The sequence below is a fragment of the Prinia subflava genome, chromosome 35, assembly GCF_021018805.1.
Source record: "Prinia subflava isolate CZ2003 ecotype Zambia chromosome 35, Cam_Psub_1.2, whole genome shotgun sequence".
Taxonomy (NCBI): Eukaryota; Metazoa; Chordata; class Aves; order Passeriformes; family Cisticolidae; genus Prinia; species Prinia subflava.
This window is the reverse complement of record NC_086281.1, coordinates 93,418-105,148: the sequence shown is the minus strand read 5'-3', so window position 1 is coordinate 105,148 and position 11,731 is coordinate 93,418. Positions and strand designations below refer to the sequence as shown.

Genomic DNA, 11,731 nt, shown 5'->3' with positions numbered 1-11,731 from the left:
ATGCACTTGAAGCTCCTTCATCCCCTCACCCCGAGGGCTCTGGGCAATCCCAGTTCCCTCCTGGGGCTGCTTCTCGTCCCCTTCTCCATCTAACTATTGTGATTTTAGGGTTATCGTTTATTATTTGTTTCTGGGGTTATTATTTATATTATTTATTGCGTAATTCCATTTTGGTACTAATTCTTGGTTTTCATTTAAAAAAGAACACCCTCAAACACCCTTCCCTCCCTGTTTCTGTCCATCCTTGCTGGTCTTGGAGTCTTTTCCCCAGCTGTATCCTTTGGTGCTTCCTTTGGTACCTGAGTCTTGGGACAAAATTAGGGATAAAATCCAGCATGGGCCATATGGATGCTGAAGCTCTAAATGAAAGAGGAAAAAGAGGTTTGGGCGTAGTTGGAGATGGATCGCAGAAGGTGGGGCCCTGGGAGCAGTTTCCCATAGGATTTCTGTCACTGGGATTTTCTCTCCCAGCTCCCAGTGTGTTTCCTCCCTCCTGGCATTGTGAGTGGACACTCCATGCCCAGCGCCATGGCTGTGCTGGATGATTTTCTTCCAGGATCTTTTCTCCTGCCATGGTCCACACTGACCCCATCCTGGCTTGGGGCAGCTCCAGGCTCAAAGCCACCAGGAAATTCCTCTCATTTGCCAGAGCCAAAAGCGGATCTGAGTCCCCAGGAACCTCTGCCAGGTGATTCTCCTGCAGGAGGAAAGTTGGGGTGCACAAGCTGCAGACTCCAAAGCTGGGACTGCCCCGAAAATCTGGGGGGACATACCCTGAAAATCAGAGTTGGAACTGGAGTTCCGTTGAGTTTTCCATGTGCCTGCTTTGTCAGGATTTACCCTGCCATGTGCCGGCACTGCTGCCTCGGCTGCCTCGGGCTTTGGGTTTCGGGGTGCCCGAAGCTCTCGTGGCACTGAGGGGTGGCACAGGTAGCCCCGGGGCCACAATGCACCTGCTGCCCGCTGTGGGCTCGGCAAGGCAGGGCCGGCAGGAGTTGGCCTGGGAGGAGAAGGCTCCGTGCTTCTGCGGTGAGTCACCGAGCAGCTCCTCCTGCCGTGTGCTCGGGAGGGGCCCCGGGCTCCCCCTCCCGTGGCGCTGCTGATGGGGTTTGGGGGTTCTCCTGCACTGGGCAGCGCTTGCGGGACCCCAGAACCGCCCATCCCTGGCGGGGTCCCGGGTCTGTACCCCAGCCCCAGCGCTGAACTTCGGGGGTACCTGAGGCCGCCCTGCCATCCGCCCGCCCCCAGGCTCCCCCCTCTTTCCCACCGCCGGTACCGGGCAGTTGGATGGCCGGAGGCGGAATGCCGGGATCCGAGGGGTCGGGATGGGTGGAATCTCGGGCCCCGAGGGGCGGGGTGCCGGGGCAGGGATGCCAGGGGAGGGCGGGATGCCGGAGTGGAGGGCGGGATGCCGGAGCCGGGCCGGGCGCTCGGGGCTCTCTCCCGGGCCGCTCCGGCCCCGGCGCTCCGGGCCCGCCCGGCCAAAGTCCCTGCGCCATGAGCGGGGCCCCGGGCGGCCGCCGCCCGACCTTCCCCAAGCTCCCAGGTAGGGCCGGGGCCGGGGGCCGGGGGTCTTGGGGAGGCTCGGGGCCCTTGGAGCCCCGGACCCAGTGTCGGTCCCCGCAGGGGAGCGGGTGCTTGAGGAGGCGGTGGGCGCCCGGCAGCGCTGCGCGAACGGCGGCGGCTCCGTCCCGGGGACGCTGCTCTGCACCGACCGCCGCCTCGCCTTCCTGCCCGGCCAGGTGCGACGAGAACACCGGGAACACTGGGAATAGCGAGACCAGGAACGCGACCGCGGGGGGCCCCGCGTCGCCTGCCCGGGGGACCCCTGCCCCAGCGCGACCCCATCCCGCCGCATCCCAATCCCATCCCACCGTACCCCGACCCTCAGCCCAACCCACCGCATGCATCCCTGATTCCCATCCCATCTCTATCCCATCCCATCCTGGCTCATTGACTGCGGAGCCCGCCGTGTCGTCCTGGGAACTCCTCATTTTAGGACATAGTGGGGGACAAGGGACATGGGACAGTTGGGTCCAGATCCATCCCCACCACCCTTCCTGGGATTGGGGGGACACTCTGGGACAGTTTCCAGCCCTTTCCAATCTCCCACAGGGTCCTGGCTCCCGTGGCCTCCTGCGCTCTGAGGACGAGGTGGCCCTGCCCTGCATCCACAAACTGGTGGCAGGTAATGGGGACATCCAGGGACACGAAGGATGAGCTGGGCAGGTCTGGGGTCTCAGCCCCATGTAATGAGTTGGGCAGGTCTCAGCTGACCCTGACAACCTCATCCCCCTGACCCCAGCCAGCAGCTTCTCCAAGCCCAAGGTGCTGACAGCCACCTCCACCCTCAAGTTCATCCCCGAGGAACTCGCTGTCTTCTGCCGGGATTTCCGCCTGCTCCACTTCCACTTCCCCGACAACGGGCTGGCTCCGCAGGCGTTCCGGGTGAGCCAGGGAGGCACAGAAGTGTCATGCCCTCACCTCAGGGTACCCCACAGTCCCAGGGAAAGCTGGGGGCTCACACCCCATCCCTGGCTGCCCTCGCAGGTGGCCAACGCCATCACACAGGCACGGGAGGCAGCGGCGTGGCTGAGGGACGCTGCTGAGGGACACGATGGCTGGTCCTGCCCTGGCGAAGCCCCCCCAGAGGAGGAGAGGGAGAAGGAGGAAGAGGATGAGGAGGAAGGCTTGTCCACAATGCTGCTCTTTGAGAGCCTGTGGGACTGGGAGAAGGAGCTGCAGCGTCTCGGCGCTGTGGGCTGGAGGGTTAGCGCCGTCAATGAGCGCTTTGACATGGCCCCCAGGTACCATCCCTTCAGTCCCCCAACACTGTCTGAGCCACTGGAAATGGCACCTGTGATGTGGGGGACCCCACCCTGTGTCCCACCTTCCCACAGCCTCCCCCAGTACCTCTGGGTGCCCAGTGGGCTTCTGGACCATGACCTCAAGCGAACCTTTGCCCACTTTCAGGAGCGGCGGGTGCCTGTGAGTGCCTGAGCAGGCCCTGGCGGTGTGGGGGGCACTGGGAGGGGGATAAGGGGGCATCACCCCATTTCTCTTGCAGCGCCTGTGCTGGCACCACCCGGGCGGAGGGGACCTGCTGAGAGCCGCCAGCTTTCACCCAGCCTCCGAGCCGGGTGGCGAAGACATGAGGTGGGTCCCAGGGGGCCCAGGGGGCTGAGGGTTTGCCCCTGGCCTGGCCCCACCTGGAGCTCCCTGTGTCCCTGGCCTGGCTCCACGTGGAGCTCCCTGTGCCCGTAGGTGCCTGGAGACGCTGCTGCTGGGGGACCGTGGGCCCTGCGTGTTGGCCGATGTGGCTGAGCTGCCCACGCTGGCTGACATCCAGCTCGCCCACCTGAGGCTGCGGGCACTCTGCCTGCCTGGTAAGTGGCACTGGCTGGACCCTGGGGATCCCCTAACCCTTCCAGGGGGCTGGAGCTCCCCCTCTGCTGAAACCCCATCCCGTGGGATCCAGGTGCGGTGGCAGAGGAGAAGTGGCTCTCGGCCCTGGAGGGGACACGCTGGCTGGACCATGTCCGGTGAGCAGGGGACAAAGGGCTCTTTGGGGTTTGGGGAGGTATTTTGGTGTGTAGGGGGGAAATTCAGCCTAAATCCCATGGTGGAATGTCCCCTCCCAGCCCACCTGGCACTGTGGGGTGATGAGGGCATTGCAGTGGGGGCATGAGCCACCCAAACAGGTGACTGTGGCATTTTGGGGTTCCCTGAACCCCTGCTTTTTCCCCCTAGCACCTGCCTGAGAAAAGCTGTGGAGGTGGTGTCGCTGCTGGCAGGGAAGCGCTGCTCCGTGGTGCTGCAAGGTGGGAGCACCAGGATGGGGGGTGGAAAAGGATGGAGGGGCTGGAAAGGGGACGCCCCCCCTCATCACCTTCCCCCCCAGAGCCCTCAGACCGGGACCTGAACTGCCTCCTGGCCTCTCTGGTGCAGCTCCTGGGGGACCCCCATGCCCGCTCCCTGCCTGGCTTCCAGAGCCTGGTGCAGCGGGAGTGGGTGGCAGCCGGGCACCCCTTCCCGCGCCGGCTGGGGCTGCTCTGCCGGGACACCCCTCGGGAGGAGGTGAGACCCCTACTCCTGTCCCAGAGGGGTGACAGAAGCTGGGACCCTGCCTGGGAGGAGGTGAGATGACCCCATCCCGTATCCCCCCCCAGGCCCCCGTGTTCCTGCTCTTCCTGGACTGCACGTGGCAGCTCCTGTGGCAATTCCCAGCAGATTTTGGCTTCACTGAGGCTTTTCTCCTGGCGCTGCACGACAGCAGCTTCAGCCCCTATTTTAGCACTTTCCGCTTCAGCTGCCAGCGCCAGAGGGGCCACAGCAGGATGGTGAGGGGCAGGGGCACATTGCTGCATCCCCAGACTCTCCCATTTCACCCCTTCTCACACTGTCTCTGTTTCTCCATCCCTGTTCCAAACTGGGGATAGGCACCCCCAGATCTCTTATTTTACCCCTTCTTTTCCCCTCTGTGCCTCAGTTTCCCCATCCCAACTGGGGGACTGACTTCCCAACTCTGCCCCTACAGTCCCGGCCCCCCAGCCAGACCTACCGGCCCGTGGGGGGCTGGCAGGACCCTGGGGGGCACGGGAGAGGCCCCCGCAGCCACACCTTCCCCCCTGTCTGGGCCTGGGAGCAGCGCTACACCCGGCAGCAGCGGGAGCAGTTCCGGAACCCCATGGGACCCCTGGCCCCTGCTGAGCCCCTGGCCCCAGGCACGGTGAGCAGGACTCTGCTGGGGGGGCCGCACCTTTCCTTTGCCTCCCATTTTCCCTCAATCCCTATTGTTTCCTCCCATTTCCTCTTTCAGCCTCTTTTATTCCTAACGCCTGTTTTTTCACCCCACTTTTCCTCCTCTGTTTTCCCTTCACAACAGATTTCTCTCCTTTTTGTTTTCCCCTAATCCCTACTCCCTCTGATCCCTCGGCCCCTCTGGATTTCCTTCCATTTTTCCTAATCCCTGTTCTGCCCCTTTCCCAGCCTGCAGACCCCTGCCTGTGTCGGGGGCCCAGGCTGGTGCTGACACTGGCTAAGGGCTCCTTGTGCCCCCACCCCCTGCCCTGGTGGAGCCGCCCCCCACACCGGGTGTCACCGTCAGAGAGCCAGGGGACACAAGGGGGGCTCTTGGGGACCTGCCATCCCCCCCCAGGGCTGCTTCTGCCCTGCACTGCCGCGCCCTGCATCCGCCTCTGGCACCGCTGCTACCTCAGGGGGCTGCCCCAGGAACAGGTACTGGGGAAACTGAGGCACAGGCGAGGGCTGGGGCCTGTGGGGGGGGGTCCTTGTTTGGGGGGTCCCAGTTTGGAGGGTCCCAGCCTGTCCTGCTGCTTGGGCTGGGGGTGAGGCTGGACACAACTCATGTCCATCCAGCTAACTCTGTCTGTGTGTCCAGCGGGGAGGATGGAGGGATGGAGGGAGGGAGGGATGGACGGATGGATGGACAGACCCCATGTCCATCCATCCCACCCTGTCCGTGTTCCTGTCCTGTGCTGGACATTCTGCCCTGTGTTCCCATTCCTGTGTCCCTGTCCCATGCTGAACGCCCTGTCCATGTTCCTGTCCCGTGTCCCGTGTCCCGTGTCCCCATCCCGTGCTGGACGTGTCTCTCAGCAGCGTGGGCGCCTGGCCCCGTCCCTGGCCGGGCTGGCTGAGGAGCTGCAGCTGCTCCAGGACCGGCTCCGTGCCTGGACCCTGCGGAGACCGCACTGAGCCCGCGGAGGGCCGGACCCGGCCCAGCCCCGGGACGCCGCCGGGATCACCCGGGACCTGCGGCTCTGGAACAGCCCGGTGCCCCTGGCTGCTCCCGACTACCTCTGGGTGCTTGGGACTCCGGGAAGGGCAGAGCGGCGGCTCCGGGGTGTCCCCGACGCGGGGCGGACACTGCGGGCTCACGGCTTTCCATTAAATTCGTGCTGCTTCCATGAGGCTCGAGGAGTTCAGGGATGGGCATTGCAAGAGATGGGCTGGAACTGGAACGGGCGTGGCAGTGGGGATGGGAGCCCAGCCCTGGCCCCCCGGCGCTGGGCTGAGGGGGCCATGTCGCGACAGGAGGGCGGCAGCGCCCGCCCCTCCGCCCACACCCAAGATGGCGGCCGCGCCTTCGCCGCCCGACCCCACTTCCGGCCTATGCGCGCACGCGAGGCTTGCGCGTTGACGTCACGCGCGTCGAGCGTGCCGGCGTGCGTGCGGCGCCCCGCGCGCGGAGCGGGAGAAGATGGCGGCGGGGCCGATTTCGGAGAGGAACCAGGGTGGGAACGGCGGGGAGGAGGGCCCGGGGACACCGGGGACGGGGTGGGAACGGCGGGGAGGAGGGCCCGGGGACACCGGGGACGGGGTGGGAACGGCGGGGAGGAGGGCCCGGGGGTACCGGTGGCAGAGCGAGACTGGGGGAACGCTGTGGGCCCTGATGGGGACACCGCGGGGGTCCCGTGGACACCTTGGGTACACTGGGGGCATCGGGGGGTGCTGGGGGGGATTCTGAGGGGAATGGGGAGTCCTTGGTGTGTCCTGGAGACGCACGAAGGCGCTGGAGGGGATTTTGGGCTCCCTGTGGACACGGAGTGGGGCTCCGGGGCCATGATGGGCTCTGGTTTCCCGAAGGAAAAAGGGAGGCTGGGGGACAGCCTCCTGGATTAAGGGCTGACGAGGGGGCGCGGGGGCCTTTGAGTTCGGGAGGCTTTGATTTGAGTGGTACCAGCCCCGAGCCCTCCGTTATCTCGGGGCTGTCCCGGCTCTGACCTCGATTCCTCACAGATGCCACGGTGTACGTGGGGGGACTGGACGAGAAAGTCAGTGAGCCCTTGCTCTGGGAGCTTTTCCTGCAGGCCGGGCCAGTGGTCAACACACACATGCCCAAGGACCGGGTCACGGGCCAGCACCAGGGTGAGGAACCCCAAATCCCAGCGAGTGGAGCTGGGGCTGGGACTGGGATATGGAAGAGGGGGATCAGCCTCTGTCCCTCAGGAGGTGTTGGGGCCCTAGGGTTTAAATTAAGTGGGAACTGAACCAAGTATTAGGTGGCATTTAAATGAAATCAGGGGGGTTTCAGTCAATAATTAAATGGGGTTTTCAATGAGCTGGAGTTTTAAATCCAGTGGGGGGTGGGGGTGGGTCTCATTCTGTCCTGAAGTCCTTTTGAGGTCGCCCTTTGAGGTCTCTTGCCCCTTCCCTGAACCCCAACCAGCCTCCCCCTGAGCCCCTTTGGGGTCCCCCAGGGTACGGCTTTGTGGAGTTCCTGAGCGAGGAGGATGCTGACTACGCCATCAAGATCATGAACATGATCAAGCTCTATGGGAAACCCATCCGGGTGAACAAGGCCTCGGCCCACAACAAGAACCTGGACGTGGGCGCCAACATCTTCATCGGCAACCTGGACCCCGAGATCGATGAGAAGCTGCTCTACGACACCTTCAGCGCCTTTGGGGTCATCCTGCAGACCCCCAAGATCATGCGGGACCCTGACACGGGCAACTCCAAGGGCTACGCCTTCATCAACTTCGCCAGCTTCGACGCGTCGGACGCGGCCATCGAGGCCATGAACGGGCAGTACCTGTGCAACCGCCCCATCACCGTGTCCTACGCCTTCAAGAAGGACTCCAAGGGCGAGCGGCACGGCTCGGCGGCCGAGCGGCTGCTGGCGGCCCAGAACCCCCTGTCCCAGGCCGACCGGCCCCACCAGCTCTTCGCAGACGCCCCCCCGCCCCCGTCCGTGCCCACGCCCGTGGTCACCGCGCTGGGGCCTGGGGTGACCCCCCCAGGTGGGTGACAGGCCCGGGTGCTGGCCCAGCTCCTGCTGTTTCCACGCTGCCTCTTTCCCCGAGTTTGGTTTGTTTTCCCCCTGCCCACATTCCCGCTCTGTTCCAGGCCTGCCTCCCCCCGGCTCCTTCCCGCCGCCGGTGCCGCCGCCTGGAGCGCTGCCCCCCGGGATGCCCCCGGCCATGCCCCCCCCGCCGATGCCCCCGGGCGCCGGAGCCCCCGGACCCCCCTCAGGAGCTGCCCCCGCCGGGGGACACCCCCCGCACCCGCACCCCTTCCCGCCAGGAGGGATGCACCACCCAGGTACGGGGCTGGGAGCGGGGCTCAGCTTCGGCTGCCGGGGGCTGCACGAGGGGATCTTCCTTTCGTCTCTCCTACTTACAGAGGGGGGAGTTGCAATTGCTGAGGGATTTGCGGAATTTAGGAAAACATTGCTGTCTGGGAGGCACCTGAGCAGGGAACGGGGTTGGGAAGGTGTGGGATGCAGGGAGGCGGGGACATGGGAAGGAAGGAAGGCACATGGAAAGGTAGTGATGCAGAGAAGGAAGGCAGGAGCTAATTTTGGCATTAATAATTTAATGAAACCAGCTTTTTCCCTGATTCCCTGCATTTCGGCCCTGTGGTCCTGGGAAGGAGCTGTGTCTGCATCTCAGCTCTGGGTTCAAAAGCACGGATTTTGTGAAATGTGCAATTTAATGATTCTCTGGGATTTGTTTGATCCAGAGCCTCCCTAATTAGGGAGCTTTGTGTGATCCTACTCTGGCCATGCCAGGAACAGATGCTGCAGTGCCTGAGTGAGCCAATTACACCTGGCCAGGGAAAATGAGGCTTGGGAGGAAAGGATTTTTTTTTTTTATGGGACAAAATAGGAAAATTGGGCAAAAGGAAAATTGCTCCAACTGGAGCAGGGCAGCCTCGAGCTTTGGATGGCTCTGGGAGCTTGTCCGAATCTCCAGGGATGGGGATTCATCACTGTCCCAGGGCTGCACTCACTCGCTTTCCCATCTCTTCTCCCACACACTTACATCTAAGCCCTTTCCTCTCGCTGGAAAGCTCTGTGTTCCCTCCTCTTCAAGCCCCTTTTTGGCAGCAGAAGCCCCTTTGCACCCACACTTTCCAGACCCAGCTGGAACCGCCATTCTGGGGGTGCCCGGAGCTGGTTCCTGGCACCCCTGACTCCATCCCCCCGCAGGAATGCCGCCGATGCAGGTGCACCACGGCCCCCCCGGGATGGGGCAGCACCACCCAGGCCCACCGGGCTCCGGAGGGCAGCCGCCCCCCCGGCCCCCCCCGGGGATGCCGCACCCCGGGCCCCCCCCCATGGGGCTCCCCCCCCGGGGGCCGCACTTCGGATCTCCGATGGGTGAGTCCTTGGATCTGTGCCTGGATCTCCCGTGGATCTGTTCCTGGGGGCTCTGCTCGCAGCGGGGCAGGAGGGGATGCGCAGCTGGGCGTGAAGCAAGACCTGCTGGACCTGGCACCCCCACGCTGTGGGGTCTCTGCAGGGTTTCCTCATGGTGACGTGGGACCCTGCCAGCCCCCATGGGGATATCCACAGCTTTGGGAGGGTTCTGGAGGCCTGCTGTGCCCATGGGGGTCTTGGGAGAAATTCCTGTTTCTGGGATGCCCACACAGGGAGTGTTGGCCAAGCTGAGGGCACCTGGGTGTGGCTGTGGTGGGCATCTCCAGGGAAGTTTTGGAGGGGAGCTGGAGCCAGTGGACTGTGTTCCTCCAAGGGGCTTGGGGGGCTCTGTCCTTGCCCCCAGTACTGACTCCCTGTCCCCCACAGGTCACCCTGGGCCGCTGCCGCACCACGGGCTCCGCGGGCCGCCCCCGCTGATGCCGCCCCACGGCTACAATGGGCCCCCCCGGCCCCCCCCCTACGGCTACCAGAGGGTCCCACTGCCCCCTCGGCCGGCACAGAGACCCCCTGGAGTCCCCCCACGAGGGCCTCTGCGGGGACCCCTGCCCTGAGAGCTTGGGGCCTCTCTGCTCCCCATCCCCAGCCTTCTACAGCCTCTTCTATCAACATTCCCATTCCTGCAAAGCGCTGGGGGCTATCCCCTGGTCCCCCCTTCTCTCCCTGTTTCTTCTCCCTATTTCTTTTTATAGTGTTAATTTTCCTCACTCTCCCCACCTCCTCCTGTTTCTCATCCCCGGAAGCTTTTCCAAGTTCCTTTTTACTGGATTTGTTGGTTTTGTCTGGAAAGCAGTGGCGACCCACTTGCAAATAAAGGATTTGGGAACCAAAAGGGTCCCCAGATTGAGGATGAGACTGCCTGTTTGTGGTCATCTGAGATCTCTTCCTTGCTTGGGCCATTGAGAAGAACCAGGCTGGAGGGATTTGGGGCCTGAGGGGTAGCAGAGCTGATCCATGGTCTGATCCCTGCTCCACTGGTAAGCCTGGAAGAGATGTGCTATCTTCAGCTGCTCCACTGCAATGGCTGGGTTCCTGTTCCTGAGCCATTCCTGCCCAAATCCAGGGAGCTGAGGTTTGACTGTGGAGTATTTTGGTGCCAAGGTTTAGCGAAAGTTGAACATGCCCCTGGGAAATCTTCAAGGGGATTTGGGTCCACAAACACTTCCTGGTGCCCCTGGGCAGTGCAGAGCCTCCAAGAACTGGGAGTTTGTGGAGGGACATGGAAGTGGGAATATGCTGCTTTCTTCCTTCTTCATCCCAGCGTCATCTTCTGTGCTGAGGCTGTGCTGTCTCTCACATCCAGGTGGGAAGTCCTAGGGTCTGGTAGTTAGGAAGGGAGGGACAAGGTTGGAACCCCCTCCTGATCCTTCACATCCAGAAATGTGGGGAGAATCCCACATGGACTGCTAGAGTAAGTGGATTTAGCTGTAAGGGGTGGGATATGTGGTGTGGGAATGGGGGTTCCCTATGCTGATGAGAGCCAAGGGGCTTAAGAGATCTCCAGTATCCAAAGAATCTGGTGATTCCTGTCTGGATTCAGGGAGCCCCAGGGTGGCATTTTACTGCTCCTCAGTCATGGAAGCCACCAGGATCCACCCAGGGCAGCCAGTCTCCCTGCATGGACACAATCATCATCCCCTTCTCCCCTGGAGTTATCCACTGTCACCCCGAGTTTTATCCCATAATATCCCTGGTGTTATCCTGTCATTCCCAGTTACATCCTATCTTCTCTCTGATTGTAGTCCGCTGTCAGCCCTGATTTTCTCCCTATTCATCCCATTTTATCCCATTCCCCCCACACTTTATTGCATCATGTCCCTGATTTTATCCCATTCCCCTCAGCTCTATCCCACTGGCTGTGTTCTAGGCCCTGGCAGATGTGGATCGGGCCTTCAGACAGGAGGAGCCATTCTCTGTCCTGCTGCCAAGCCTGTTCCCTCTGCTGAGCCACAAAATACCCCCGGGGCCAAGCAGGGGATAGGGAGCTCTGCCGTGACAGTGGCACATGAGTCACCAGCTGCCTGAGGATGTGGCACTGAACTCCCTCCATCCCCCCGGGGCTGGGGCTCACCGAGTTTGTGATCTCCAGAGGGCACAGCCTGGATCCTGGTGCTGCCCAGTTCCCAGGGATGCTCCTCCTGCCAGCCTTGTCCTGCGGTTCCGTCTCCCTTTTAGGTTTTTTTCCAACAATGAATGTCACAAATGCTTCTCAGCTCCTGGGTTTCTAAATCCTTTCCTGTGCTGGCATTACCAGTGCAGACTGGTCCCCATCGCTGTTTTCCAGTCCGAGGGGTGAAGTGCTAATCTTGATGGATCCTGACAGATGGTGAGACTTTGGGAGCTGGGACTGGGTCAGCTCATTGCAGGGGATGCAGGAGAAGGGGTGTTCAGGGAAGGCTGAGGCTCTGGGAATGTTGGGATGCAGGATGAAGGGGCTCTGGGAACACTGGAATGCCAGTGAAGGGGGCTCAGGGAAGATCTTGCTTCTGAGAGCACCCCCAGCTCTGCTGACTGTGCGGGCCCCCCCTCTGAACTCAGCCAGTCCCA

The 11,731-nt window shown here is 62.6% G+C and overlaps 2 protein-coding genes across 4 annotated transcripts; both read left to right on the top strand.

The window, feature by feature from the left end:
* The first annotated feature begins 1,353 nt into the window (after positions 1-1,353).
* MTMR11 (myotubularin related protein 11) lies at positions 1,354-5,928 on the top strand. 3 transcript variants are annotated; one of them, XM_063421211.1, is made up of 15 exons: positions 1,354-1,546; positions 1,627-1,742; positions 2,116-2,188; positions 2,306-2,448; positions 2,551-2,807; positions 2,901-2,988; positions 3,068-3,156; positions 3,265-3,386; positions 3,479-3,542; positions 3,751-3,821; positions 3,902-4,077; positions 4,170-4,340; positions 4,538-4,729; positions 4,990-5,238; positions 5,620-5,928. In XM_063421211.1, exons 1-15 carry the CDS (start codon positions 1,498-1,500, stop codon positions 5,716-5,718), a joined length of 1,959 nt encoding a protein of 652 aa, XP_063277281.1. In that variant the 5' UTR covers positions 1,354-1,497; the 3' UTR covers positions 5,719-5,928. The 3 variants fall into 3 exon arrangements, with proteins under 3 accessions (XP_063277281.1, XP_063277280.1, XP_063277282.1); XM_063421210.1 differs by having other exon boundaries at positions 1,612-1,742; XM_063421212.1 differs by lacking the exon at positions 4,170-4,340 and having other exon boundaries at positions 1,612-1,742; positions 3,902-4,137.
* Positions 5,929-6,068: 140 nt separating this feature from the next.
* On the top strand, positions 6,069-10,037 carry SF3B4 (splicing factor 3b subunit 4). The gene is made up of 6 exons (XM_063421213.1): positions 6,069-6,257; positions 6,763-6,891; positions 7,224-7,766; positions 7,873-8,067; positions 8,957-9,127; positions 9,554-10,037. Exons 1-6 carry the CDS (start codon positions 6,224-6,226, stop codon positions 9,736-9,738), a joined length of 1,257 nt encoding a protein of 418 aa, XP_063277283.1. The 5' UTR covers positions 6,069-6,223; the 3' UTR covers positions 9,739-10,037.
* The last annotated feature ends 1,694 nt before the right edge of the window (positions 10,038-11,731 follow it).

What these genes read in the sequence shown, in the direction of transcription:
- MTMR11 (XM_063421210.1), top strand. Translation starts at nt 1,498, where the DNA reads ATGAGCGGGGCCCCGGGCGGCCGCCGCCCGACCTTCCCCAAGCTCCCA. An exon ending in TGGCTCCGCAGGCGTTCCGG is followed by an intron (nt 2,449 to 2,550) that starts GTGAGCCAGGGA and finishes CTGCCCTCGCAG; the next exon opens with GTGGCCAACGCCATCACACA. An exon ending in GGGACACCCCTCGGGAGGAG is followed by an intron (nt 4,078 to 4,169) that starts GTGAGACCCCTA and finishes ATCCCCCCCCAG; the next exon opens with GCCCCCGTGTTCCTGCTCTT.
- SF3B4 (XM_063421213.1), top strand. Translation starts at nt 6,224, where the DNA reads ATGGCGGCGGGGCCGATTTCGGAGAGGAACCAGG. An exon ending in GGTCACGGGCCAGCACCAGG is followed by an intron (nt 6,892 to 7,223) that starts GTGAGGAACCCC and finishes GGGGTCCCCCAG; the next exon opens with GGTACGGCTTTGTGGAGTTC. An exon ending in AGGAGGGATGCACCACCCAG is followed by an intron (nt 8,068 to 8,956) that starts GTACGGGGCTGG and finishes ATCCCCCCGCAG; the next exon opens with GAATGCCGCCGATGCAGGTG.